Raw genomic sequence first — 26,422 nt, forward strand, 5'->3', positions numbered from 1 at the left:
CTGCTCAGACTGCCATACTTGATGGTCTCTGGATGTGAGTACTGCAGGCTCTGTATTTTGTTGTTTAATTTTGAACATCTAAGAAAAAACACTAAAGCTTTAAAGTTTGTAAAAAGCAAAATGTATTAAAATGCGACTACAAAAATTTAATAACATCTTTTGTCAGATGTAAACCGTAACTATTTTAATAATTAGTTTTGAAATAGAAATACAATTTTTTTTTTTTAAGAAAAAGGTTGTCTACCTTGTAAAAACTGATGTAAAACATGTTTTCATAAATTTGTATGAAACTATCTCCCATAGTCTCCCATGCTAAACTATCTCCCGATCTTATTTATGTTTCTCTTGGTATCCCATTGGTAGTATGGGGAGGAGGTATATATGGATTTTCTTGGTCACTACATGCACTGACTGAAATTACCTGTGAAGTGGTGGAGGGATATAAGGATATATTTAACCTTATTACATCATACACGTTTGTACTCTAGGAGACATCCAGGGCTCCAACCTTTTAATATTAATGTTTTTAGATCAAGGACACTGCTCTCGTTTCATTGCCAAATTTTGGCCAGATAAATTTTTATCCTTACAGAGGAACTATCCTAATTTGTTAAACTAATTGGCAAAACATTAGTTTTTACACTAACCGGCAGGTATTATTAAGGTTTAAAGGATTCACACATCATCAATAAAAATAATCATCTATAAGACATAATTGTAAATAACTAGATTGATGTGGATTATTCTTATTTAAACGCAAAAATTTTAATGATCTCTGATATTTTGCATCTTTGGCTTTTGGATGAAGCCTACATCACGACGCCGGAGTGACGTCGACAGAGGCCGTTTCCGTAGCAACTGTGGCCCGGGTCCGTTACCCGCAGCGGTCGCTGTTCAGTTCAGTTGAGCTCGTTGAGCGGAAGGGATTCTGTCGTCAGTTATCGGATTCCACCTCTACCTGCGGGGGTGTCGTGAAACGGGGGAGGCGCAGCTTCGAGGTGGGGAGCCCGCAGGCCCGTGCGGAGATGCTGAACATGTGGAAAGTCAGGGAGCTCGTGGACAAAGCGTGAGTACCAACAGAGATGCGGGGTCAGTGCTAACATGCTAAGTGGCTCCTGAGCTAACCGGTGATAGAGCGGCTTTCTCCGGGGCAGCATCGTCAACTTTTATCGCGTGATGGAGGAAAGGATACAGGCCTTTCAGCTCTTAGCTTTGATCGAGTGGCTAGCTGATAATTCATAATCATTGTGCCATAAATTCAAATGATGTGGCTTTTTTTTCCAGGGCAATGTGCCTCTTAGTTAGCTAATTCCGCTCTATGCAGGTCAGGTGTTTTTATCCCTCAGAGTGCTGCTGCAGCAGAGCCTGTCTGTTTGTCGCACCCTAAGGATGCTCATCGTCTCCATGTCCGTTCAACACATTATACATCTCCAACAGGAACAGGGCTTATTATTGTTCAGGATGGACAAATAGTGGCTTAAACAGTAAAGGAACAGCGAGTTTTCTCCTCACAATCGCTCCTTATACGCCCGCGCTCCTCAGTAACCTAGCATCCTGGCAAATAAACACTATTTAGATAAAAATGGCAATGCTACGGAAGAGGATTAGGGCTACTGGAAAAACAAAAATAAATAATTTACTGATTTTTAAATTTCATTTCAGTATAATATGAGAAGAAAGTCGGAATTCTGACTTTAATCTCAGAATTCTGACTTTAATCTCAGTATTCTGACTTTTTCCCCCCTCCAGTATTCTGACTTTAATCTCAGTATTCTGACTTTAATCTCAGTATTTTGACTTTAATCTCAGAATTCTGACTTTTTCCCCTCAGTATTCTGACTTTTTTTTTCCCTCAGAATTCTGACTTTAATCTCAGACTTCTGACTTTTTTCCCCTCAGAATTCTGACTTTTTTCCCCTCAGAATTCTGACTTTTTTCCCCTCAGAATTCTGACTTTTTTCCCTCAGAATTCTGACTTTTTTTCCCTCAGAATTCTGACTTTTTTTCCCTCAGAATTCTGACTTTTTTTCCCTCAGAATTCTGACTTTTTTTCCCTCAGAATTCTGACTTTTTTCCCCTCAGAATTCTGACTTTTTCCCCCTCAGAATTCTGACTTTTTTCCCCTCAGTATTCTGACTTTTTTCCCCTCAGAATTCTGACTTTAATCTCAGTATTCTGACTTTAATCTCAGTATTTTGACTTTAATCTCAGAATTCTGACTTTTTCCCCCTCAGAATTCTGACTTTTTTCCCTCAGTATTCTGACTTTTTTTCCCTCAGAATTCTGACTTTTTTCCCCTCAGAATTCTGACTTTTTTCCCCTCAGAATTCTGACTTTTTTCCCCTCAGAATTCTGACTTTTTTCCCCTCAGTATTCTGACTTTTTTCCCCTCAGTATTCTGACTTTTTTCCCCTCAGTATTCTGACTTTCTTCCACTCAGTATTCTGACTTTTTTCCCCTCAGAATTCTGACTTTTTTCCCCTCAGTATTCTGACTTTTTTCCCCTCAGAATTCTGACTTTAATCTCAGTATTCTGACTTTAATCTCAGTATTTTGACTTTAATCTCAGAATTCTGACTTTTTCCCCCTCAGAATTCTGACTTTTTTCCCTCAGTATTCTGACTTTTTTTCCCTCAGAATTCTGACTTTTTTCCCCTCAGAATTCTGACTTTTTTCCCCTCAGAATTCTGACTTTTTTCCCCTCAGAATTCTGACTTTTTTCCCCTCAGTATTCTGACTTTTTTCCCCTCAGTATTCTGACTTTTTTCCCCTCAGTATTCTGACTTTTTTCCCCTCAGTATTCTGACTTTCTTCCCCTCAGTATTCTGACTTTTTTCCCCTCAGAATTCTGACTTTTTTCCCCTCAGTATTCTGACTTTTTTCCCCTCAGTATTCTGACTTTCTTCCCCTCAGTATTCTGACTTTTTTCCCCTCAGAATTCTGACTTTCTTCCCCTCAGTATTCTGACTTTTTTCCCCTCAGAATTCTGACTTTTTTCCCCTCAGTATTCTGACTTTTTCCCCCTCAGTATTCTGACTTTTTTCCCCTCAGTATTCTGGCTTTTTTCCCCTCAGTATTCTGACATTTTTCCCCTCAGTATTCTGACTTTTTTCCCCTCAGAATTCTGACTTTAATCTCAGTATTCTGACTTTAGTCTCAGTATTTTGACTTTAATCTCAGAATTCTGACTTTTTCCCCCTCAGAATTCTGACTTTTTTTCCCTCAGTATTCTGACTTTTTTTCCCTCAGAATTCTGACTTTTTTCCCCTCAGAATTCTGACTTTTTTCCCTCAGACTTCTGACTTTTTTTCCCCTCAGAATTCTGACTTTTTTCCCCTCAGAATTCTGACTTTTTCCCCCTCAGAATTCTGACTTTTTTCCCCTCAGAATTCTGACTTTTTTCCCCTCAGAATTCTGACTTTTTTCCCCTCAGTATTCTGACTTTTTTCCCCTCAGTATTCTGACTTTTTTCCCCTCAGTATTCTGACTTTTTTCCCCTCAGTATTCTGACTTTTTTCCCCTCAGTATTCTGACTTTTTTCCCCTCAGTATTCTGACTTTTTTCCCCTCAGAATTCTGACTTTTTTCCCCTCAGAATTCTGACTTTTTTCCCCTCAGAATTCTGACTACTTTAATCTCAGTATTCTGACTTTAATCTCAGTATTCTGACTTTTTTCCCCTCAGAATTCTGACTTTAATCTCAGTATTCTGACTTTTTTCCCCTCAGAATTCTGACTTTAATCTCAGTATTCTGACTTTTTTCCCCTCAGAATTCTGACTTTTTCCCCCTCAGAATTCTGACTTTTTTCCCCTCAGAATTCTGACTTTAATCTCAGTATTCTGACTTTAATGTCAGAATTCTGACTTTTTTCCGATCAGGATTCTGACTTTAATCTCAGTATTCTGACTTTTTTTCCCTCAGAATTCTGACTTTTTTTCCCTCAGTATTCTGACTTTTTTCCCCTCAGAATTCTGACTTTAATCTCAGTATTCTGACTTTAATGTCAGAATTCTGACTTTATTTCCCCTCAAAATTCTCAGATCTCAGAATTCAGACTTTAATCTCAGAATTGTGGATCTTAATGTAGATGGGCACCAAAAAGGAAGAGATATGGCCGTTGTTTGGGAGGGCCAGTAACACATTGGTGGATAATGATGCAATTAGGCAACTTTTTACGTGCCCGAGGGGTCCCCGGTGATGCTATTTCATTAATGAAAGAGCAGAAGGTGATTAAAACAAGAGAACTACTCTCTGTAAAAAAGACATGGCTACAGCTTGATGCTAACATGTTTGTTAGCTGTCAGAATTCAGTCAGAATTCTGAGGAAATAAGTCTGAGATTGAAGTCAGAATTCTGACTTTTTCCCATATTAAACTGAAATAATATTTAAAAATCATTTAACTTCTTTTAGTTTTTCAGTGGCCCCTAATCCTCTTCCGTACAATGCTGTTCTAAATACATGCATTTTGCCGATTGTTATGTCTCTGTGATATAGGTTTGAGAATATAGTTATTATATAGTTATACATAGTGTTACCCTGCAGGAGGAGGTAGAAAATCTTCCTGTACTACTCTTAGGTAGATGGGTTAAATTCAGAAGACACATTTTGTTGGAATATACAGATCCAGTGACAAATGAAATCTCATATTGCAGTCATTTCTTCTGTGTGTGTAAAAAGCTTATATAATTGGTTCATGGCAATAAATAGTATTACTTTAAACTGGATATTGAAACAAACATTTCAAACCACCATACAAACCGTGCATCAGTCTGATCAATAGGACATAAAAATATTGGATTATTTTCTCAATCTTTATTGTATTTGGAGGAAGTTGGTATTTTTTATATCTGTCTTTTTATCTTATAGTTTTCTAAAAAGGAGGGAAATAAACCTAACAATTCACAGGGACAGGAAAAGTTATGTTTGTGAGCTGAATGTCTAAGGAAGTATATATAAATGCAGAAGAGCTAGAGAGTACATGAGATACAATAAGATGGCAGTGAGTAGACTAATCCAACCCACATTATCCTGACTCTTATCTACTTCTCTTTATAATCAGAATTGCTTCAACATTTATGGTGAGGTTCAAAACCTCAGCCACTAAAATTAACAACGGGGTGTGCATAAATTCAACTGGTTAAATATCTTCTTTACATACATGAATAGGGCTGATTGATATCAACCAATGAAGCTATTTTGATTTTATTATTATTTTCTTTCGCATTAAGGAAAAGTATGTAGCTAGATTAGCTCACTTGTTAATCAGAATCAGACCTACTTTAATAATCTCAGAGGGATATTACAGTTTTAGTACAACCGTTCGTCACAATGCATCACATACAGGTGCTGGTCATAAAATTAGAATATCATGAAAAAGTAGATTGATTTCAGTAATTCCATTTAAAAAGTGAAACTTGTATATTATATTCATACATTACATACAAACTCATATATTTCAGATGTTTATTTTGTTTAATTTTGATGATTACAAATGACAACAAATGAAAATCTCAAATTCATCATATCAGAAAATTAGAATATTACTGAAGACCAATAAAAACAAAGGATTTATAGAAATGTTGGCCAACTGAAAAGTATGAACATGAAAAGTATGAGCATGTACAGCACTCAGTATTTAGTTGGGCCTCCTTTGGCCTGTATTACTGCAGCAATGCGGCGTGGCATGGAGTCGATCAGTCTGTGGCACTGCTCAGGTGTTATGATAGCCCAGGTTGCTCTAATAGTGGCTTTTAGCTCTTCTGAATTGTTGGGTCTGGTGTATTGCATCTTCTTCTTCACAATACCCCATAGATTTTCTATGGGGTTAAGGTCAGGAGAGTTTGCTGGCCAATTAAGAACAGGGATACCATGGTCCTTCAACCAGGTACTGGTAGCTTTGGCACTGTGTGCAGGTGCCAAGTCCTGTTGGAAAATGAAATCTGCATCTCCAAAAAGTTGGTCAGCTGCAGGAAGCATGAAGTGCTCTAAAACTTCCTGGTATGTGGCTGCGTTGACCCTGGACCTCAGAAAACACAATGGACCAACACCAGCAGATGACATGGCACCCCAAACCATCACTGACTGTGGAAACTTTACACTGGACTTCAAGCAACGTGGATGAAGTGCCTCTCTTCTTTTCCTCCAGACTCTGGGACTTTGATTTCCAAAGGAAATGCAAAATTTACTTTCATCAGAGAACATGACTTTGGACCACTCACCAGCAGTCCAGTCCTGTTTCTCTTTAGCCCAGGCAAGACGCTTCTGACGCTGTCTGTGGTTCAAGAGTGGCTTGACACAAGGAATGCGACAGCAGAAACCCATGTCTTTCATACGTCTGTGTGTGGTGGTTCTTGAAGCACTCACTCCAGCTGCAGTCCACTCTTTGTGAATCTCCCCCACATTTTTGAAGGGGTTTTGTTTCACAATCCTCTCCAGGGTGCGGTTATCTCTCTTGCTTGTACACTTTTTTCGACCACATCTTTTCCTTCCCTTCGCCTCTCTATTAATGTGCTTGGACACTGAGCTCTGTGAACAGCCAGCCTCTTTAGCGATGACCTTTTGTGTCTTGCCCTCCTTGTGCAAGGTGTCGATGGTCGTCTTTTGGACAACTGTCAAGTCAGCAGTCTTCCCCATGATTGTGTAGCCTATAGAACTAGACTGAAAGACCATTTAAAGGCTTTTGCAGGTGGTTTGAGTTAATTAGCTGATTAGAGTGTGGCACCAGGGGCCATCAATTTTGAACCTTTTCACAATATTCTAATTTTCTGATATGATGAATTTGAGATTTTCATTTGTTGTCATTTGTAATCATCAAAATTAAACAAAATAAACATCTGAAATATATGAGTTTGTATGTAATGTATGAATATAATATACAAGTTTCACTTTTTAAATGGAATTACTGAAATCAATCTACTTTTTCATGATATTCTAATTTTATGACCAGCACCTGTACATTAGAGTGGGGGGCGCTGAGAGAGAGGGGTGGGGGGTGATTAACTGAGGCCAAGCTGCCAGGTTCCCACCGGTTACCTGGCTGCCCAGGTCCAGGCTGTTACCTAGCGCTGCCATTGTCTCTGTGGAAAGATAGGAGCCACATTGGGGAAGAGAGGGAGAAAAAAAACATATTTCACACTTAAGAGTCCGTTGTTGCAGGACTAAGTTGTAACCTTTGTGTGAAACATTTCTTACTTTTTTTTCTAAATTGTAAATGAATCTGTGAACCAGCTGCAACTCACTATTCTCTTCCCTGTGGCAGAAAACAAACTTTTTCTGTATGAAGGGGCTTAGGGGATAGATTTAGTGCCTTAATCTTGTTAAAATTCTTTTTTTCTAATTGCAATGAATAAATATGTCAATAAAACAGTCGTTTGTAACTGCAATACTGCAAACTTTGATATTATAATGAGCTATAAAGCTCTGAAGTATCAAGAAAAGAACATTAGGCCAAAATGGAGCTTGGTGGTACCCCAAAAATTATAGAAATTGGAGAAAAGGAATATAGTCCTACACCGGCAGAAAACCTCTTGTCTTGGTTTGCTTATCATACCGATAGGTCCAGAAACATTTCAGTGGAGTGTTTTAATGCCAACACTAGACAAGATGAATCAGGAATACTGTAACCTTCAGTATCTATAAGGCTTTATTGGAGCTGAAAGGACAGACGTCTGAGACTCCAGATTGATGTAAATTATTAATAGCTGTTAGAAAAGGAAAGACAGCTTCAACTGTATGTAATGCACAACCTCAATTGATGCCCTCTAAAGAAAGGAAAACATTAAAGTCAGAATTTATGATAATTCTTTTTATTTTCATGATTATTTTTATTAACAAAAAATAGATCACCGTTGTATTGGCATACCTCTAAAACACAAGGAATAAATGTTAAAGCTAGATGAGGGAGGATATTAGGGGGCACTGGGTTTAAAATTGTGTAGTGGACAACAGCTTCCATCAGCTGTTGGTTGTGGCTGGCTGAGCATGATGAGTACACTCCATTATTGATCTTCCTCCATACAACTGGCAGCAGAAGCATTTCTCTTCCTGCGAATAATCAGTCAGACTGATGGAGAGCGTTCTGTTTTCTACCATAGCTGATTATAACACAGTTAAAAGCTGCTGCTGGCAGAGATAAATTGTCATTTTACTCTTTCTGCGAGTTTGGCAGGTTTTAGCGAACAAAGAGATGGAGAGGAAGGCAGGTAAAGAAAAGGTCTCTCTATGAGGGAGCACAGAGGAAATAGAAAAGACAGAACCGAAAAGTTATTTTAAGCAGATTCTTTCATTCAGCTGTCCACAGAATGAGGATTGCTTACAAAGAGACAGGCTTTGTATGTGCGGGAACAGAGAGTAGAAAATGAGCTACAGGGACAAAAGAAGGCAGGAAGCAGCGTACCTGTGTTCATCTTACTCTCATGTACACATTTCCTCTTTATGCCCAGAGAAGCTTCTGCCTCTGTCCTCATGCTGGTTATCTGATGAAGAGGTCAGCAGGACAAAGCCTTTTCCAAAGTTTATTTATTATTCAGGGAAGCAGGATTCTTCCTGTCTTCAGACAGAAAAGCTTTTCTTAATTTCCAACATCTTCCAACAGAGCAGCATCTATTACACACTGTTGTCTTAGTGTATTAAAACGTTTACATTAATTAGTATGAATAACCCTCAACTAGAGCAGAAACAACTAATCGGATTAATCGTTATTAATCGATTATGGAAATAATCGTCAACTAATTAAGTAATCATTAACTGGAGTATAGAGACTGTAAAACATGCCTTTAATTGACAGAGCAACTCACTTAGAACAGTAATTATTCAAAAATTGTACTATATATATATATATATATATATATATATATATATATATATATATATATATATATATATATATATATATATATATATATATATATATAATATAATATAACTTTTTGATTTAAGATAAATGTTTTCATCTATTATTATGCTCTGTCCAGAAATGCACAAGTGGAAAAATTGTAGTTCACCTGGTTTGATTTTGTAATGAACGAATCTTTGGCTATACGTGAATCTAAAAAATAATCGACAGATTAATCGACTCGCCAGATAATAGTTTGTTGCAGCCCTACCCTCAACGTCTTACTTTTTTATCTAGGGATGTTCCAATGCGATATAAATATCAGTCCTTTTGCCAGAAAACAAATATGGGGTTATATCTCCCTACACCTAAATCTGTTATTGGGGCGCTGATAAAAACACTCTGCTTCTGTTTAAACTTCCTGCAATCTATTGGTTAATATTGCACGGATAAGTTGTTTTAGTACCTATTGTTGCTCACGATCGCTCTCAGTTTTAGTAATTCCACTTGATCAAGGCTTTTCTGACATTTTACAATGCAAAATATGTAATGGAAGTAGGGCTGCAACAACGAATCGATAAAATCGATAAAAATCGACTTTTAAAAGCGTTGGCAACGAATTTCATCATCGATTAGTTGTGTCGCGCGATTATTGCGTCATCCGCTGCGCCGTCATCACTGCCTCTTGACTGAAAGAGGAAGGGAAAAAAATACGGCAGAGCGAGTCAGCGCCGCAGGAGCAGTGTTGCCAACTCCGCGACTTTTCAGACCCCTCCAGCGACTATTTTTCAAAAAAGCGACTAGCGACAAATCTGGCGACTTTTTTCGGTGTCACTGGTGGCTTTTGGAGACTCTTACGTGAAAGCATGTATCATTCCTACTCTGCCGTGGGGCGCCTCCCCCACCCCAACCGCGTTTTCCCGCAGGAGTCCCTCTCAGTCAGAGCCTCAGCGTCCAGACTGCAAATGAAGCGCGCATGCACCGGGATTGACGGCGCAAATTGATCACAATAATTAAAATAGCCTGCGCTTTGTAAAGTGAAAAAAGTGATAACATGCAACTTTTTTCAAAAGAAATTAACATGGCACGGAACCACCATGTTTGTTTGGTTTTAAAGTGGGGAAACGTTACGTTAGTTTCTCAGGTAGCTCATCTGATGCTTTCCTTATCTTGTTAGTAGGTTACAGACAGTGATAAGGTTGGCTACTTATTTTACTTTAAATTTCATTTGAACTAGCGTAAGCAGCGTTTACATTTACTTTATAAATAAATTAACTTGCAAATTATGAGGGCAAGACTTTTAAAGTTTAAATCTGGCAAAGATAAAGTAAAGATGATCCTGCAATTTATAGAAGTAAAGCAGAATAAAATCCAGCAAGATCAGTAATATGTCAATTAATTATATGCCACATTCCCATGTACATATCTGTCTTTGGAGGATGTGTTTTTTAGCACCCCTAGTTCTCTCATTTTTATTCCAAATACAATTTATAATTTGAATCACAGGGCTATTTTTATCTCTATGGTTCAGTATTTTCTCAAGTAGCAACTTTAACTGCTGTACTTTCCTGTCTTAAAAGGCAGAACTCTTCTAGTCTAAAAAAAACTCATTTGTTGAAATGGGGGGGCCTATTGTTTGAACCCCTTAGAGGCTTTTAAAAACAAAAATGTCTTTTTTTGCGCTTTATGAAACAAAGTACCCTATATTTTGTGGATGTACATCTACATTTCTCATGTAAGTTTGCGTAGTTTTAACACAAACATTTATTTTTCATATTGCACCAGTACAGTTAATGAGCAACCTGTACTTGTGTGCTTGTTTGTTCTGTCTATAATGTTTATTTTGGAATAAAGAGGTTAATATAAAAAATATTTTTTGTCCGATTCATCGATTAATCGAAAAAATAATCGTCCGATTCATCGATTTTTAAAATAATCGTTAGTTGCAGCCCTAAATGGAAGCATTCATAATTTGTGCTAATACTGGTGTCGGTTATTTCTCAGAAACAGAAAGTTGTATTGGGACACTCCTGCTTTTATGTATGGATCTATGATTTGATTATTGGGAGCGGAATGAGATTGTGAGGAAGTGTTCAGATATTATACACCCCATAAGGATTTGAGCTACTCACAGGCACTTTTTATTTTCCGCAGTCCCAATATGCATTAAACTGTGATATTAGATGCTCCTGATGACTAAATCTACTACTAATGTTTTATAAATTGAAATTGAACATCTGAGAAGACTTCTTCACCTCACAATCTGGGTCGCCGTTTCCCCCTCTCCTCCAAAATGTCAATATTCCTGGGTCAAAGTTGGTGTGAGGAACCACACATGTCCAGGGAAAATTGTTTTTGATGGATCAAGCATTTGTGTGGAAAGTTAACAGTGCTGGCAGTTAGGAAGGAGCATCAGTGCAGTTAGCATAAGGACCTCCTGTCATTACTAGCAGTCGCTAAGAGCTACACAGTTCAGTTACAATCCTTCGTGAATGTTGGCACAGCTCACTTCATGGAGTTTAATAAAAATACATTATCATACATTTCTTCATCTGTATCCTGTGTGATACATGCTAATGTACAAACTGTCCTTTGTTCATCCATGTGTGTATCCGTCCAGTAATGACTCCAGATTGAGCACAGCAGTCCAGAGCTCATTTCCCCTCTGGATAGTGTTCTATCTGTTGATCCTGCAAAAGTTGAAGGGATAGTAGTTAGGAACAGGTCAAAGGAGCTACAATTTAAGGTATTTGGATCAAGCCGTAGACCCAATGTTGTGCACAAATATACTCCATAAATCTGCTCTGCTATCTTCTGGCTCTGTGGGGACCTAAAACCTGCATATTAAATGGGTTACGGTGCATCATCGCGCAAGCTTTAAAAGTACAAACATGACCTTCTGCTGTATTCTGTGTCTGACTGCGAGTAGAGAGAGACAGAAAGTGATCAGTAAATGAGAAAAAAAGCAGATGTAGTTTGGGAAATATTCAGAGAGAGTTTGTATTACGGCCAGCAAAAGGTGAAATACAGTGATCTCTGCGAGAGCAATGAAGTTCAATGAATGGGAAGTTTCAGTAGATACATGCACCTAGTTTACCTGCTTGCCGTAAGAAGCAAGAATGCACACACAAAAAAAGATCAAAAATCAATATTTATTTTTTTCTTTTTGCTTTTCATGTTTTCTTGTCAAATGCAGCAACGAAGCTGTTTGATAGTAGTACTGCTAATGATCAAAGGTTTACATGTTTTTGTCAACAGCACTAATGTGGTGATGAACTACTCAGAGATAGAGTCCAAGGTTAGAGAAGCAACCAATGATGACCCCTGGGGACCTTCTGGACAGCTAATGGGAGAGATAGCCAAGTAGGTCCAAGGACATTCACACTTGTTCACAGGCTAACTGAATACAGTTTGTTTCACTTATCCGTGCCGTCAGAATGATTCTAATTTTGACTTCATCTGTTTGCAGAGCTACGTTTATGTATGAGCAGTTCCCAGAGGTGATGAACATGCTTTGGACCAGGATGCTGAAGGATAATAAGAAAAACTGGAGACGAGTTTATAAGGTATGATTGCAATACGTTGTATCTTTTCCACAAATTTTGCTCTTGGTTTATTTAAATGAAGATTTGGGGTGTTTTCTTTGTGTTTGAAGTGTAACTTTCTAAAAAACACAATTTGACTTGTTAATATTTGTCTCACCCCTTCAATATATTCTGACTTTTCCATTGATGCTGACTTAAATGTTTCAGTTTATAAAAGCTGTATAAAAATAAGAATACTCGGCAGAAACTGAGCGGATGTTGATCAACTCTATTGGTTTGGCTGGCTGACTTGCTGTGTGCAATGCGTGGTGTTGCCACCTTCTTTCTATGTTGAAACGAGTCTTTTGCACCTTACCATTAGCCTCGTGAGACCATCCTGATCTCACGAGCTTTCAAGGTTTCACTCGCAAATCAGTCTGGAGACTTCGTTAAAGAAAATTTGGAGCCGTTCACCAAACGAACGTCCAATCAGCGTTGGCTTTAAGGCGGGTTGAGGTGTGATGCAACGAGAAGCGCTGATTGCCTTAAAACGATTTAAGTTTATGAACTAAGGCTATTAAATTATAGGAACAATCAAATTCTGTATTTTTAAGTCCATTTGATTTATTTATGGTTGAAGTGATATGAGTGTTAACATCTTAATGTATTGTTTTATTTTGTAAATTGCATTCAAGTGTATTGTACGATTAAACAGTTCTCATTAACAGCAACCTCACTTATGGCGATGCAGCACTAGCCACACCCACTGTCAACTAATCAACCAATTTGCTCTTAGTGTCAAAATCTGCACAAATACTTCTTAATTAAACTTAAGGTTTGCCTTATTAAAATATGCTTAATCAAGACATATATAATCCATACTAATTAAATGTACTTGGAAAAACCACGTTACACTACCAGAACTTTTACGAAATTATGAGTTTTATGTAGTTTAGATAAAGTAGTTTAGTCATTTAGTTTCAGCATTTAAGTTTACAGAACTTGATAACCCAACATTCAAAGACTGGCTTCAGCAGGTCATGGAGGATGACCGAGAGGCTTTTTACATAGTTCGCAGAAAAACGTTACCATGGACTTTATTTACTGAGATCCAATGACATCTCATATTATTGGAGTCACACCTCAGCAGCAAACCAGTATTACCAGCAACGGAAGAAGATAGCAGAACATCCTGACACCAACTTCAGCGCTCAGAGCTGAGGTCCTCTGGTTCCTGAAAGCCAAAATGTCCTGCAGCGCGTCTCGAGCAGCAGGAACAGTGCATCTTGATGCAGCTGAAGCAGCGCCTCATGAGCTACTAAACATCTGAGGCGCGTGACACGCTTCACAAGCAGCAGCTGCTGGAGTTGAAAAAAAAATACTTTTTACCAACTTATCACAACAAATATAGCAAAGCTACTCTCTGCCATTGAAAACAGGAGCAGCAGAAGCATCACATGCATGTGGACACACTTTGCTGGATGCTGTTAGGTGTACCAAAGATGCTCTTGAAGCACCTCTGACCTTTAATGTACACAATTATAAAAAAAATGAAGCAACAGACTAGAGTTGTAACTAATGATTATTTTGAAATTTGATTAATCTGTAGATAATTTTTTTGATTTATAATCAGATAACAAAAGGTTCTTAAAAGAAGGTATTTTACAAAATAAAACAAGGTGAAACGTTTTCATTTCAGGAGTTCTGGATAGAACATATTGCTAGACGAACAAATGTTTTTTTTTTTCAATCATAAATGCAAAATATTTATATATATTTTTTTACAATTTTGGTATAATTACTGCTCTAAGTGGGTTGCTCTGTCAGCTAAAACCATGTTTTACAGTCTCTATAACGTTTAATCAATTACTAAATTAGTTGACGATTATTTCAATAATCGTTTAATCACGATTAATCCGATTAATTATTTTAGCCCTACAGCAGACGCTTTTTTGCTGCTCAAAACGCGTTCGGTATGAACATAGCATCACCTTTATTTCTCAAATGACGACAATGGGGAGCTGTTCCAAACATATTCACAGATTCTGATGCTGCCGAAGTTTTTGCAAGCATGAAGAGGTCTTAATCAAGGCATATGCTTGTTTTTGTTTTGGTAGTAAAAATATTGTAAGTGTAGTAAAATGAAGTAAACCCAACACGGACATTGCTGTATTAACTCTGATTATGTACAAGACATATTCTGACCTGTAACTTAAACTGGGTCTGGCTGTTCTAAGCAGTGCTGTAGCAGTCAGTGGATGGCCCGCTGAACAGTAAATTTGCAGAAATCACATCAAACCATCAGTAAACAGTTGGTTTGATGTTGGTTGGTTGGTTGGTTTTTCTTTTACTCTGTATGTACAGATCGCTGGATGGGTTGTTTCTGTTTGCAGCCACAGCAGGGGCAGCAAACTGTACATCCTGCAGCAGCTGTGGGATCAAAAAAAATAACCAGAAATTTGGGTACTTGGCATGCCTGGTGTGGGTATAATTATGTTGCAGCCTTGGAATGAGACTGTCGCCCGAGCCTCAACCTCATGGATTAGTTACCAACGCTATGATTCATAGCAGAAAGCACAATGGATTCTTGATGCCCCCCTCCAGGAAACGTTAGCCGAACCCCACAGAGACCATCCACTTAATGGCTGTCCTAATGTTTAAGTGTTTTTCTTTTCTTTTTTTTCTTTGCCTCGATTGAAGGAGACATTTACAAAGTGAGCATGCTGAAATATTTTTAGCAAGCAGTTAAAAAATGAAAGACCCCCTGGAACAGAACTCATGAAACAAACTTTAAATGTTGGACTTTAGTCCATTTTGATGTGCAGTGTAAGTTAAATGAACCCAGCTGTTGAGCTGTGTGGTGAAAAGTAGTTACTATGCAATCCAAAAGCTTATTTGATTCCAGATTTCTCTTCTCTCATCACGACAGCAGGGTTCCAGCAGGTCCTTAAAAAGTCTTAAAAGCCATTGAATTCTTCAAAATAAAACTAAGGCCTTAATTGGTATTAAAATGTCTTAAATCAGTCTTTCGTAGGTCTTAATTTTTAAAACATCATAAATAGGATTATTTTTATTACGATTTATTTTTGTAATCTAAATAAAACATTTAAATTGACTTTTTTTAATAAAAAAAATTAATTGGCTCGCTGTTAGGTTTATTCAATGATGATTATAAAATGAATGTGTGTTCATATGAAACATTGTAGAAATGAGATGCTTCACTCTATCTTATGATTCAGTCAAGAGGAGAGCTATGCCTTGTGATTACAGCCAGTAGAGCATCTTGTCTTATGACCTGATCAATTGTCCTTTCAGAACAATACTCTGTTTGTAACCATGCGTTATGTTCTGTTAATAAAAGACGACTGCAAGGAGGGGGGTCGGAGAGAGAGTAGTGAGTTGGGTGCACTCTCTTCCATTCCTGCAGGAGCTGTTGTTTGAAAATCCCTTACTGTGTATTTCAGTTCTTCTTGTACAAACCTCAATTTTTGAACCCAACACTCGCCATTATTGGTTCCGTCCCGATAGCGGAACCAATAAAAGCGTTGTTTCGGCCGGGACATTTGGGAGATGCGCCATTAACTTTTTGTCTAGAAAATATGAGCAAGTGTAAATGTAACAAAAATTGGCTATCCAACCAGGAGTTTTCTCCATGGCTAAAACCAGGGAAGATACATGAGGCACAGTTTATTTTCTGCAAGAAGTCATTCAAGCTCAGAACGATGGGAATTCAGGCAGGGGAGTCACACATGCGAAGCATGAAACACAAAGCATCAAAATCGAGTTACTGAGAAACAGCCGGTATTTCTCAGTTTTGTTCCACCCTTGTCTCTGCAACGCCTCTACTTATCACCAAATCAAACATACTAAGAAAACCATACAAAGAAAAATAGCTGCAAAAAAGACTTAGCACTGGTTATGTTGTGGCTTTAAAACTGCTTGTTTTGTTCCCTGCTAAAATAAAGTTTGTGAATTCAGTTAAATAATTGTTAAAATATATCCGTCATTTGGGTGTTTTTAGCTTTCTTCCTGAATGGGAAGCTTTTCAAAATTTGAAAAATTAGTTTAGTGGTTTATGTTAAAATAAACCTTTGGGTTAAGTTGTCGCAAGCGGGTTTTTCTTGTGTTTCTTGTGAATTTGGTCTTAAATTTTTATTTCAAGTGGCATTTAGAAGTCTTAAAAAGTCTTGAATTTAACTTGCCTTATGCTGTAGGAACCCTGGACAGGCCCCCAGGCTTGGCACTTTAACCCCAAGTTGGCTACCAATCTGTGTGTCTGTTGGTGCCTTGGGTGAATGTAGTATAAAGCATTTGTTTCTCTCTCTCCCATCTTTCCAATATCCAGGCATTACTCCTGCTCGCCTATCTGATCCGGAACGGTTCTGAGAGAGTCGTCACCAGTGCCAGAGAGCACATCTATGACCTGCGATCTCTAGAAAATTATCATTTTATTGGTGAGTCCCCCAAAACAAAATCGCTCACTGTTTGGAGATTTTGAGTTTCTTTTTTGCTTACCTTGTGTTGAGAATTTATCGACCTATTTAGCCTAAAAAAATAAATAAAAACAGGAGATTAAAAGAACTAGAAATGCCTTTTTAGGGGTTTTCTTTCTGTGACTGCGTCCATATGATGCTTCTACAGATGAGAATGGGAAGGATCAGGGCATAAATGTACGTCAGAAGGTGAAGGAGATGGTGGAGTTCGTCCAGGATGATGACAGACTCCGAGAAGAGAGAAAGAAAGCAAAGAAGAACAAGGATAAATACATTGGAGTCTCCTCTGACAGCATGGGTGGAGGAGGGGGCAGCAGCTTTAAGAACTGTACGTATATCAGATTTTATATGACAGCTTGCCTTTATTTATACCATAATATGTCCCTCCTGCAGAACATAAGAAAAATATTTTATATAGCAGCTGTAAAAACACGTCTATTTGTGGATGAACATTTAATCTTAGCAGTGAATAAATGGTTTAGTTTATAGATTAGGTCGGAAACGGCTAAGAATGGAAATATGGAATCTAAGAAAAACACAAGTGATTTTTTTGTTTGTTTGATGTTTTCAAGATATTTAGAAATAGCTATTACATTTTTTTTTCATTCTGTGGCTTGGGAGAAGAACTTTTGGTAAAAAGTTTTATCACATTCTGTGGCTCAGACGTGTTTTATACTGTATCACTACAAAACCTACATTCTATAAATATGTGCCGTGAAAATAAGGGCTTACTCTTGTATGGTCAGTGGAAACTAAATCTCTCTGTTTTTGACTCTTCTTTTTTTTCTACTAGCTAATGAATTGGATCGCAGTAAGTGGGATGAGGACTGGGACAAGAGCAGAGGAGCTTTCCCTTTCAGCGAGAAGCTCGGAGAGATCAGCGATAAGATAGGCAGCACCATTGACGACACACTCAACAAGTTCAGGAAGAAGGAGCGAGATGACTCGCCTGACAGGATCAGGTAAACAGAAAATCTAGGAATCATATTTAGGCTATTCCAGATGAGAGGTTCCTGTGGCAAATACAATCTCCTGACATATGCCTCATAACAGGCATCAATATTCAGCCGCATTTTAATGTTTTCTATCATAGTGCAGCAGTATCCATTACATAGAGCACAAAGATCCCAAACCCTCAGATGTATGCCAAGGCACAGCAAATCAACCTTAGCATAATCCCTTAACTGGTTTCCATAGTGACAATGAGGAGGACAGAGGCTCAAGAAACGGGAGGCAGGAAACGATCGAATTCAAAGACGAGGAGGAAACTGTCACGACGAAGAGCATCCAGATCACACAGGCAACAGAGACCACAACCACCACGACACGGAAACGCAGCGGAGCAGCGAGCAGTAAGACATTGGACCTAGGTGCTGCAGCACACTATACAGGAGACAAGAGCCCAGAGGAACAGGTGAGCCCAGAAAATACAGCTAAAGTGACAGTCATCCTGATTTATGGAGGTTTAGGCCCCGTCCACACGAAGTCAAAACGAACACGAAACGCTGATATTTTCCAAAACGTTTGCCGTAAAGACGGAGACGTAAAATAAATGTGAGCGTCCACACGAATGCATGAAAACGCTGCAAAATGTATGCCAGGCCTGTAAGTGGCGCTGTGGTGCCAAAGCAAAAATAAGCGACGAAATGTTGGGCATGCGCACTAATATTTATACATGGTTGCCCTGCGGGTCCATTTTCGTGGTTAAGTCAAATTCAGGTGCTGAACTATGTCGTCGATATTGCTCCGTTCTTCCTGGAGATATTCCAGAAGAAGAAGATTCTGTTGTAAGCCCGACAACAGGGTGAGTAGCATTAGCAGCAACGGCGCCATTGTTGTTGTGATACTGGTCGCGCATGCGTGTTTAGAGGCGACGCTATGACACATGCGTGTAAAAAAAAATATGCGGTTAGAGCGTAAAGATGGAAACGCGAAAACGGCGTTTCGAAATCTTCCCACTCTGAAGGCTGAATAAAAAAAAGATTGTTTACAGACCCCCGAAACGCCGGCTTCGTGTGGATGAGAGGCTGGTTTGGGGAAAAATTTGTGCGTTTAGGCCAGGGTTCGTCTTCGTGTGGACGGGGCCTTAATCGCTGTGTCCTTCTCCTCAGACTTCAGCTAAACAGTCTTCCAGCTGTGGACTGGCTGACCTGCTGGTGATTGACACAAACAACGAGAGCATAGCGACGGGTAACCACCAACAGATTTTTATCATCTTTATGTTTAAACACACTTCTACATCCTCTTGTAAGATTGTTTTCATTCCTCCAGGAGGGACTTCAGACCTCATAGGTGGCTTTGCTGACTTTTCCTCACCTGCAGCCTCCGCCAGCCTCCCCACCTCCACTGGTAAGGCTCCTCACTGTCAGCTTCTTTAAAGTGATCAGAAAACAAGCAGCTCTACTGTAGGCAGGACCCATCACTGCCCCATGTAGCGCTGGTCCTGACCCCTGTTACGGTCCCTGTACTTAACCCTTTATCATCCAAGTTACCAGTTTTGGTTCCTTGGATATAAATACCACTTTGCAAACGAATCTGAGGTAAAATGCGATCTGAAGGGTCCGCAAGATATATCTCTATTTCTAAGCTGAGTTAGGCAGGGATACACTGTACGATTTTTCGCCCTTTTTGGCCCGATTCTCCTGCGAGAGTTTTTTTTGATTGGGCCAAGTTGAATTCAATTCAATTCAGTTTATTTATATAGTGCCAATTCACAACACATGTCACCTAAAGGCACTTTACAGTTTACCAGATCATACAGTCAAATTGATTCAAAGTCTTTTTAAGCCTTAATAAAATATAAAATTTTAAGCCTTATTGTGCGTCCTGCGTCGTGTAATATACAGGGGGTAACAAGGGGCGATCAGCCTCTCAAGACCACCTCCTGTTCGGAATAGTAAGGTCGGGAGAAAATCAAACATCTTTGAAATTCAGTCGGCCCTGGTGAGGTGTTGGTGAGCAAATCCCACTATTGAGGCAGAGCTACGAGCCCATTTTCCAGAACCTTACAGACTGCGCATGTGCAAACAAGGGAGTACTTCATCTTCTTCTAGATTGACGAGTCCGACCAGTGCCATCTTTCGGTGCCGAGTCCAACGTGTGGATTTTGCACGTGCAGTGTGAGCATTTAGATCGCGTCGGACCATACAGTGTAAGAACAAACATCGTAAGCTGTGAGCTTTTAAACCCTGCGATCTCATCGCACAGTTTGAGCTGTAGCTGAGTACAACAATTGAAAGAAATCGTAGTGTATGCCTGGCCTTAACCGCTTCATAGAATGCCACCAGTGATCTAATGTTACCTACTGTGTGTGACATGGTACCTACTGTACATTTAGTAAACAAAAAAGGTCATGAGTTGAGTTCAAAACGAATCAAACTTATTAAAAATGTAAAAAAGTCAATTAAAAAAGTTAATAAGCCAAGTTAAAAAGTAAAAAAAAAAAAACTTCCTGTATCAGCATTAATGTTCTGATGGTTATGTAGGAACAACAAATGTATTTTTCTTTCTGTTAGTGTTTTTCACAAATTTCTCATAGAAGCACTTTGGATTTTTTTATTTTATTTTTTTAACCATATTAGGCCAAGTTACTTGTTTTGGTTATTTAATCGATATCTATTTTTGCCATTATTTCTATTTATGTTAAAAAAAGGTCTTATTCTGTCCACCAGTACCACTCTAGACATAAAATTTTGAATTTTAAAGTATTTTTCTAAATGCCCTATAAAGGGTTAAATCATATACCGGTATGTAACATTTGTTATAATTTTGTCATCTTTATCATGTAACTGGTGGAAGAAAGCAAAATCAGCTCTATGAATTGACCCGAAAACATCAGCAGAACATATCAGGGACCTCTTAGAATGACGTCTTTCCTTTCTTCCATCCTTCCTTTCAAACTTACTGTCTGTAATCTAACGCCTGATAGATTTGTAGATATCTGCCATTTGTATTTTCAAATCTACATCAAGAATCTAAAATAAAAGAAACAAATCAGAAATAGAAATTGTTTAGGAACCCTGCTGAATTATGAGGGGGACAAATACAATGTCAAAAATTTTTTTGTTTTCAACCCAAACACAAGCTCTGAAACAATAGTCCAGTGGTGCTGACGATACTGATCATGTCCAGGTATTGTACCTTCAAGAGGTTACATTTCAGCTGACCACCTGATTTTTTTCTTGTTGACCAGCTGCTGCCTCATCCAATGGAAACGGAGAGTTTGGAGACTGGAGCTCCTTTTCAGGAAATCCTCCAGTTTCATCTAGCTCTGCTCCTTCCCAGCCAGTCACCGACCTGTTTGGCAGCGGACCGTCAGTCCAAACAACACCTTCAAATCCCTCCTCTGTGCCACCGTCTGCTGAGCTCTTTGACCTGATGAGCGGACCAACCAATCCACACACCACACTCAGTGCTTCTCAGAGCATGACCTTCTCTCTAGGAGGGGTGACGGCGGGCGCATCGTTCCCTGTGCCAACGATGCCCCACTCCCGCTCTCAACAGGTATCCAGACTTCTGTATAAATCCTTATTAACTATCTAAATAGTCTATAGTTGTCTGTAAGGATCTAGTTTTAGGATTAGGTTGTAGATTTTTTTAGGAAGTGTTCACTTTAAATATACACATGAAGTGAAATTTTACTGCAGTATAATTGGAACACGAATGCATCGTAGAGAGACACTGGTCATGTGTTTCAGAATTTGGTGGGCATGGTGTCCCAGCAGCCATTGGGATCGCAGCAGAAGACTGGTGTTGGAAGTCAGGGATCGTTAGGGTCAACTTGGTCCGACCCATCTGTCAACATCAGCCTGGACTTCCTCTCTGCAGGCCTCAACCCCACAAAATCCCCCCCCACCCTGAACAATATCATCCAGCAACAAGGTAAAGGCTTTTTACACCTCAGTTTTTTCTTTAAATGCTTCCATTTGCTAACTTAGTCAATGGGAACTCCTGAAACCTCTCAGTGCTTTGCAAAAGTATTTACACACCTTTGAACCACCTCACATTTTGTTACATAAATAACGTCCAAGATTAGGGGTTTTATTCTTATTTTAACCCTGCATGATGGATCAATAGAATATACAAATTAAATTAAATTCACTTTATTTCTATAGCGCCACTTCTCAAGGCACTTACAGAGACAATTCACCAGATCATACGGTCAAATTGATTCAAAGTTTTCTATCTCAGGAAAAGCAGTTGATTGCATTGACTCGAAGGCGATCCCTCACAATAAGCGTGCATGTAGTAACAGTGGAGAGGAAAAACTCCCTTTTAACATGAAGAAACCTCCAGCAGAACCAGGCTCGGGTGACCGGCCATCTGCCGAGGCTGACTGGGATTCAAGGAGACAGAAGCTGAGATACTAAAAGCAGCCCCAACATCTATAAACAAAAGTGTTGATGGCAGCAGCACAGCTGATATTTCTCTCCAGGATGGAGTCACAGCCAAACAGGAACAGACGAAGCAAAGCCACTATGAGAAAAAGCAGCAACAGCAGAACGTTAGAGATTAAACTAACAGATTCTGCAGAGTGGGAGAATAGAGATAGAATGATGAAATGGGGGGTCCCTATGTCCTCCAGAAGTCTAAGCCTATAGCAGCGTAACTAAAGAGATAGCTCAGGACGGCACTAGCTTCTCAAAACGTTGTATGAATAAAAACCTGAAAAGTGTGGGATGCACTGTCTACCCTTAAGTCAGTACATTGTTGAGCTGAATATTTAAGGGTATCTATCTCCAATGTTTTCGCATCTACATTGTTTATATAGTAGCCCAACCACAGTCAGCTTGGACAGAGGGGATCCCTGAACATTACATTTCAAGCTTTGCCAGTTTCTTTTATTGATTTAGCTCAGAGCTTTGACAAGGGAATTCATTTTAATATGTGTATATAAGGATCTGAAACAATGAATTGGATTAATTGTGATTCATCAATTATTGAAATGACGTCAACTAATTTAGTGATTGATTAATCATTACCTGGAGTATAGAGACTGTAAAACATGCCTTAAGCGGACAGAGCGACCCACTTAGAGCAATAATTATATCAAAACTGTAAAAGAACATATAAACATATTGCATTTAAGATTAAAAAAAAACAAAAAACATTTTCGTCTGTCAGAATACTCTATCCAGAACTCAAGTGGAAAAGTTTTAGATTCACCTGGTTTTATTTAGCAAAAAAATCTTTTTAAGGAACCTTTGGCTATCTGATTATTAATCGAATAATTGAAAAAAATAATCAACAGATTAATTGATTTGCAAAATAATGGTTAGTTGCAGCACTGGTGTATATGTTTTGATCTGAAAGTGCACTCAAGCCTTGGCTGTATGTTTAGAGTTAAATCCACTATAATTCATGCAGTCCTCAAATGATGGATAATAACAGATTCTCCTACCTGAGCTGTGGATCTCTTCGCTCCTTCTTTGGTTTGCCTGATTAGGATGACAGGCAATGTTTTGGTAGATTTGCAGTTGTTCCATAATTAGTTTGCTTATAATGGTTGAACTGTGCTCTGTTCAAACCTACAACAACCTTTCAGAACTGCTGCATCTTCACTGAAAACAGTCTCTCTAGAGATTTGTGTTGGTCTGTCTTATAAGATTCATAGATTTTTTTTTCGGGTGTTAATTGTTAAAAGGGTCCAGGTGTTATACTACTTTTAAAGCACTGACACATTTTAAAACCTCACAACCACAGACAAATCCTTTCATATCTCTGCTTGTGTGTTTGCACAGGAGTGCCACCGGTCAACCTGTTGGCTCAGAATTTTGGAGGACTAAACCTCAGCTCAGCGCCTCAAGTGACTCCCATCAGACCAGCCAACCCCATGATGGCCGGGGGCGCCATGACAATGGGGATGCCTGCTACTGTGGGTGTGGGCATGCCGCCTTCGATGGCCACAGGTTTACAGGGCGGACTTCCTGTGAACCAAGGGATGATGGGAATGAACATGAGCATGAATATGGGCATGGCCGCCCCTGTGATGTTGGGGGGGATGGGGGTCCCAGGAGTAGGAATGGGTCTGAGTCACTCCATCAGCCCAGCCGTGATCCCACCAAAACAAGATGCCTTCGCTAACTTTGGCAGCTTTGGGAAATGAAGGTTTACAGTTGTGTGTGTGTGTATGTGTGCGTGAAACTGTGAGCGTATGAACTACTGAAGGACATGAAGATAACCTTGCATGTTTGACTGTTGGTGAGCTGGTTCACCGGCCTGGTCTGATGGCGCGATCCGGGTGAAAGGGGGGAACCCACCGATTCTCCTCACAGGTGGTATGAAGGTGTTGGTACATAATCGGTCAACTCTACTTCCCTTTACTGGAAAAATCATCGTCTTCGCATGAGTTTTTATAAAACCGTATATTTCCTCTATTCCTTTTTTCCCCACACACAATTCACTTCAACTAAAATGGTACTGAGGCCTTAATTTTGCATTGTAGCTGAAAAATTACGTTTTTGTTTTTTTTTTATCATGAAGTTTAACCCAAAGTAACTGCTAAGCCATTTCCAAACATGAAACATGTCGAACAAAGCAATCCATTTCTATTTGTTTGAATTCAGATGCTGGTATGTTTCAAAGCAAACCGTTTCATTCGAACATGTCTGTCTGTGCTTAGATTTGCCATCTCCTATATGTTGGTCTGGTTGTTAGTGGCTCTATTTTAAAACATGGCCGCATTCCCTCTCCTCCTCCTTTGATTTTGTTCCTGCAAGGTTTAAAAATACTCTGATTTAAGCTGCGCTGTGTACATTTAATTTTCTCTGTATTTTTATTAATTATGAACATAACAAGGCAGTCAATCATACGATCTTATTTACTCAATTATATATTATTATCTGGTCATGGTCTATTTTACGTTAAAATATGACTTAAGGCTTTTGATTCATTTTAATTTTATGAACTGATTTAGTAGTACTAGTCTAGAAAATAACATTAAATCCCTCGTCTTTTACCACACATCCAGCTGTTAGTAAGGTGAATTTTTGATGGTATGGCATGGTGCTGCCCACCAGGGGACGATTTGTACCCAACAGGATGACGACTCAACAAAAACAGCAATGAAGAGAAGCGGTGAAGCGGCGAAATCATCAGCATTGCCGCTGCCCTGTGGTCTCTAGGCCAGTTTGAATCTTCCAATTTTTACCCTCAATTTTAACTTTTTTACACACACACATTGCCATTTCATACCTGAAAGGAAACCATTTTTTTCGCTCATGTGCTTTAATCATAGCATATGAGTTTATTTTTCATTGCAGATAAGATTTTCTATCAATAATAATAATTCTTTAAAAAAATGAATACTATACAACATTTTATGCCAACTTATTTCTGTAGACTTTGAATCTTCCTTATGTTATTACTATGTATTTTGGTTCTAAACAATATGGCAGTATGAATCAGTACAACATGTGACTGATCTTAAAAAAAAATAAACAACTGTTAATGGATCTTGATGTTAGATGTTATTTTTTACACATAAAACCAGATTTACTATACAATTTGAGAAGAGTGACCTAAATGTGTCACTTCTGGTTCAAATGTCTCCCTGGTGGGTACATGTCAACATGTGGTAAATAAAAACTCCAAGACCCAGTTTCAGAAGGGAGGAGAAGTGGGAACGCAAAACAAATTCTGGGATAAATCCCTACAAATTCTAGATTTTAGCTTTCAGAAAGCCAGATAACTGTTGTTCTGAAACATGTTTATACTGCAGGTTATTCCATGAAACAACTCTTTTCAGCAGCAGGATTCGTTGATTCGTCGTTTTATTCTGAGTCTGTCACAGATTTCAGCTGAAACCTGACACAAGGAGTGTACGGAACGCCGTGTTCTATACCGGAGGAGCCTGTTGATGCTGGAATCCAAATACTCATTACGCTCCATGTGATTAGTTGTATTTTAATGGATTATAAATTTTTTTTAGTCTCACCACTTTAGCCAGAGTCGATAATTTATGTCAATAAAATTTCAGCCACAGATGGCTCATATGAAGCAGTTCACAGTGAGCTCTGGGGACATACACATCATTTTCATCTGATCTTTTTTATATTAAGTTATTAACCAAGGTTTGAGGTCTTACGTTTAATTTATTCCATTAGTAGAAAGAAAGCCAATGAATGCTGTTTAAGTTAGTGGGTAAAGGTTAAATATATTAGCCAAGCTTACCAGATTTAACTGGATATTTTCTGTCCTTTTTGCACCTGCTGGGTTACACCTCGACGTGTTACTTATGTTAAATATGTGTAGTGGGGGTATTTTAATTCTCTATAAAAACCCCACTGACTGGTTATGATCCTCTTCATATGCTGTTATTAATATGACATGTTCCACTTTCTGAAACGGTGCCCAAATGAAATCCTATAGCCCCAATATTGGGTTCAAAATTACAGATACAAAATGATGAACGAACGATCTGCAGCATGCCTGCCCAGTCTGCGGGCACAATGGATTTAAATAGTCTTAGAGTTTATTTATAATTTGCTCTTTTTATATTAACTAAGATGCAGCAGTAATCCTGCCTTTTGATTAACAAAACAGCAGAACATTAGAACTGAATAAAATGTAT

The 26,422-nt window shown here is 38.7% G+C and overlaps 1 protein-coding gene across 1 annotated transcript; it reads left to right on the top strand.

Annotated features, from left to right (window-relative positions):
* Positions 1–845: 845 nt before the first annotated feature.
* Positions 846–24,813, top strand: LOC119792688 (clathrin interactor 1-like). Its single transcript, XM_038299432.1, has 12 exons — positions 846–1,066; positions 12,093–12,197; positions 12,304–12,400; positions 16,704–16,812; positions 17,000–17,179; positions 17,645–17,813; positions 18,049–18,265; positions 18,963–19,041; positions 19,123–19,200; positions 21,044–21,354; positions 21,549–21,732; positions 23,592–24,813. Exons 1-12 carry the CDS (start codon positions 1,026–1,028, stop codon positions 23,954–23,956), a joined length of 1,935 nt encoding a protein of 644 aa, XP_038155360.1. The 5' UTR covers positions 846–1,025; the 3' UTR covers positions 23,957–24,813.
* Positions 24,814–26,422: the final 1,609 nt, after the last annotated feature.

This window comes from Cyprinodon tularosa, unplaced genomic scaffold (genome assembly GCF_016077235.1).
Source record: "Cyprinodon tularosa strain WSP-4 unplaced genomic scaffold, ASM1607723v1 ctg429, whole genome shotgun sequence".
NCBI lineage: Eukaryota > Metazoa > Chordata > Actinopteri > Cyprinodontiformes > Cyprinodontidae > Cyprinodon > Cyprinodon tularosa.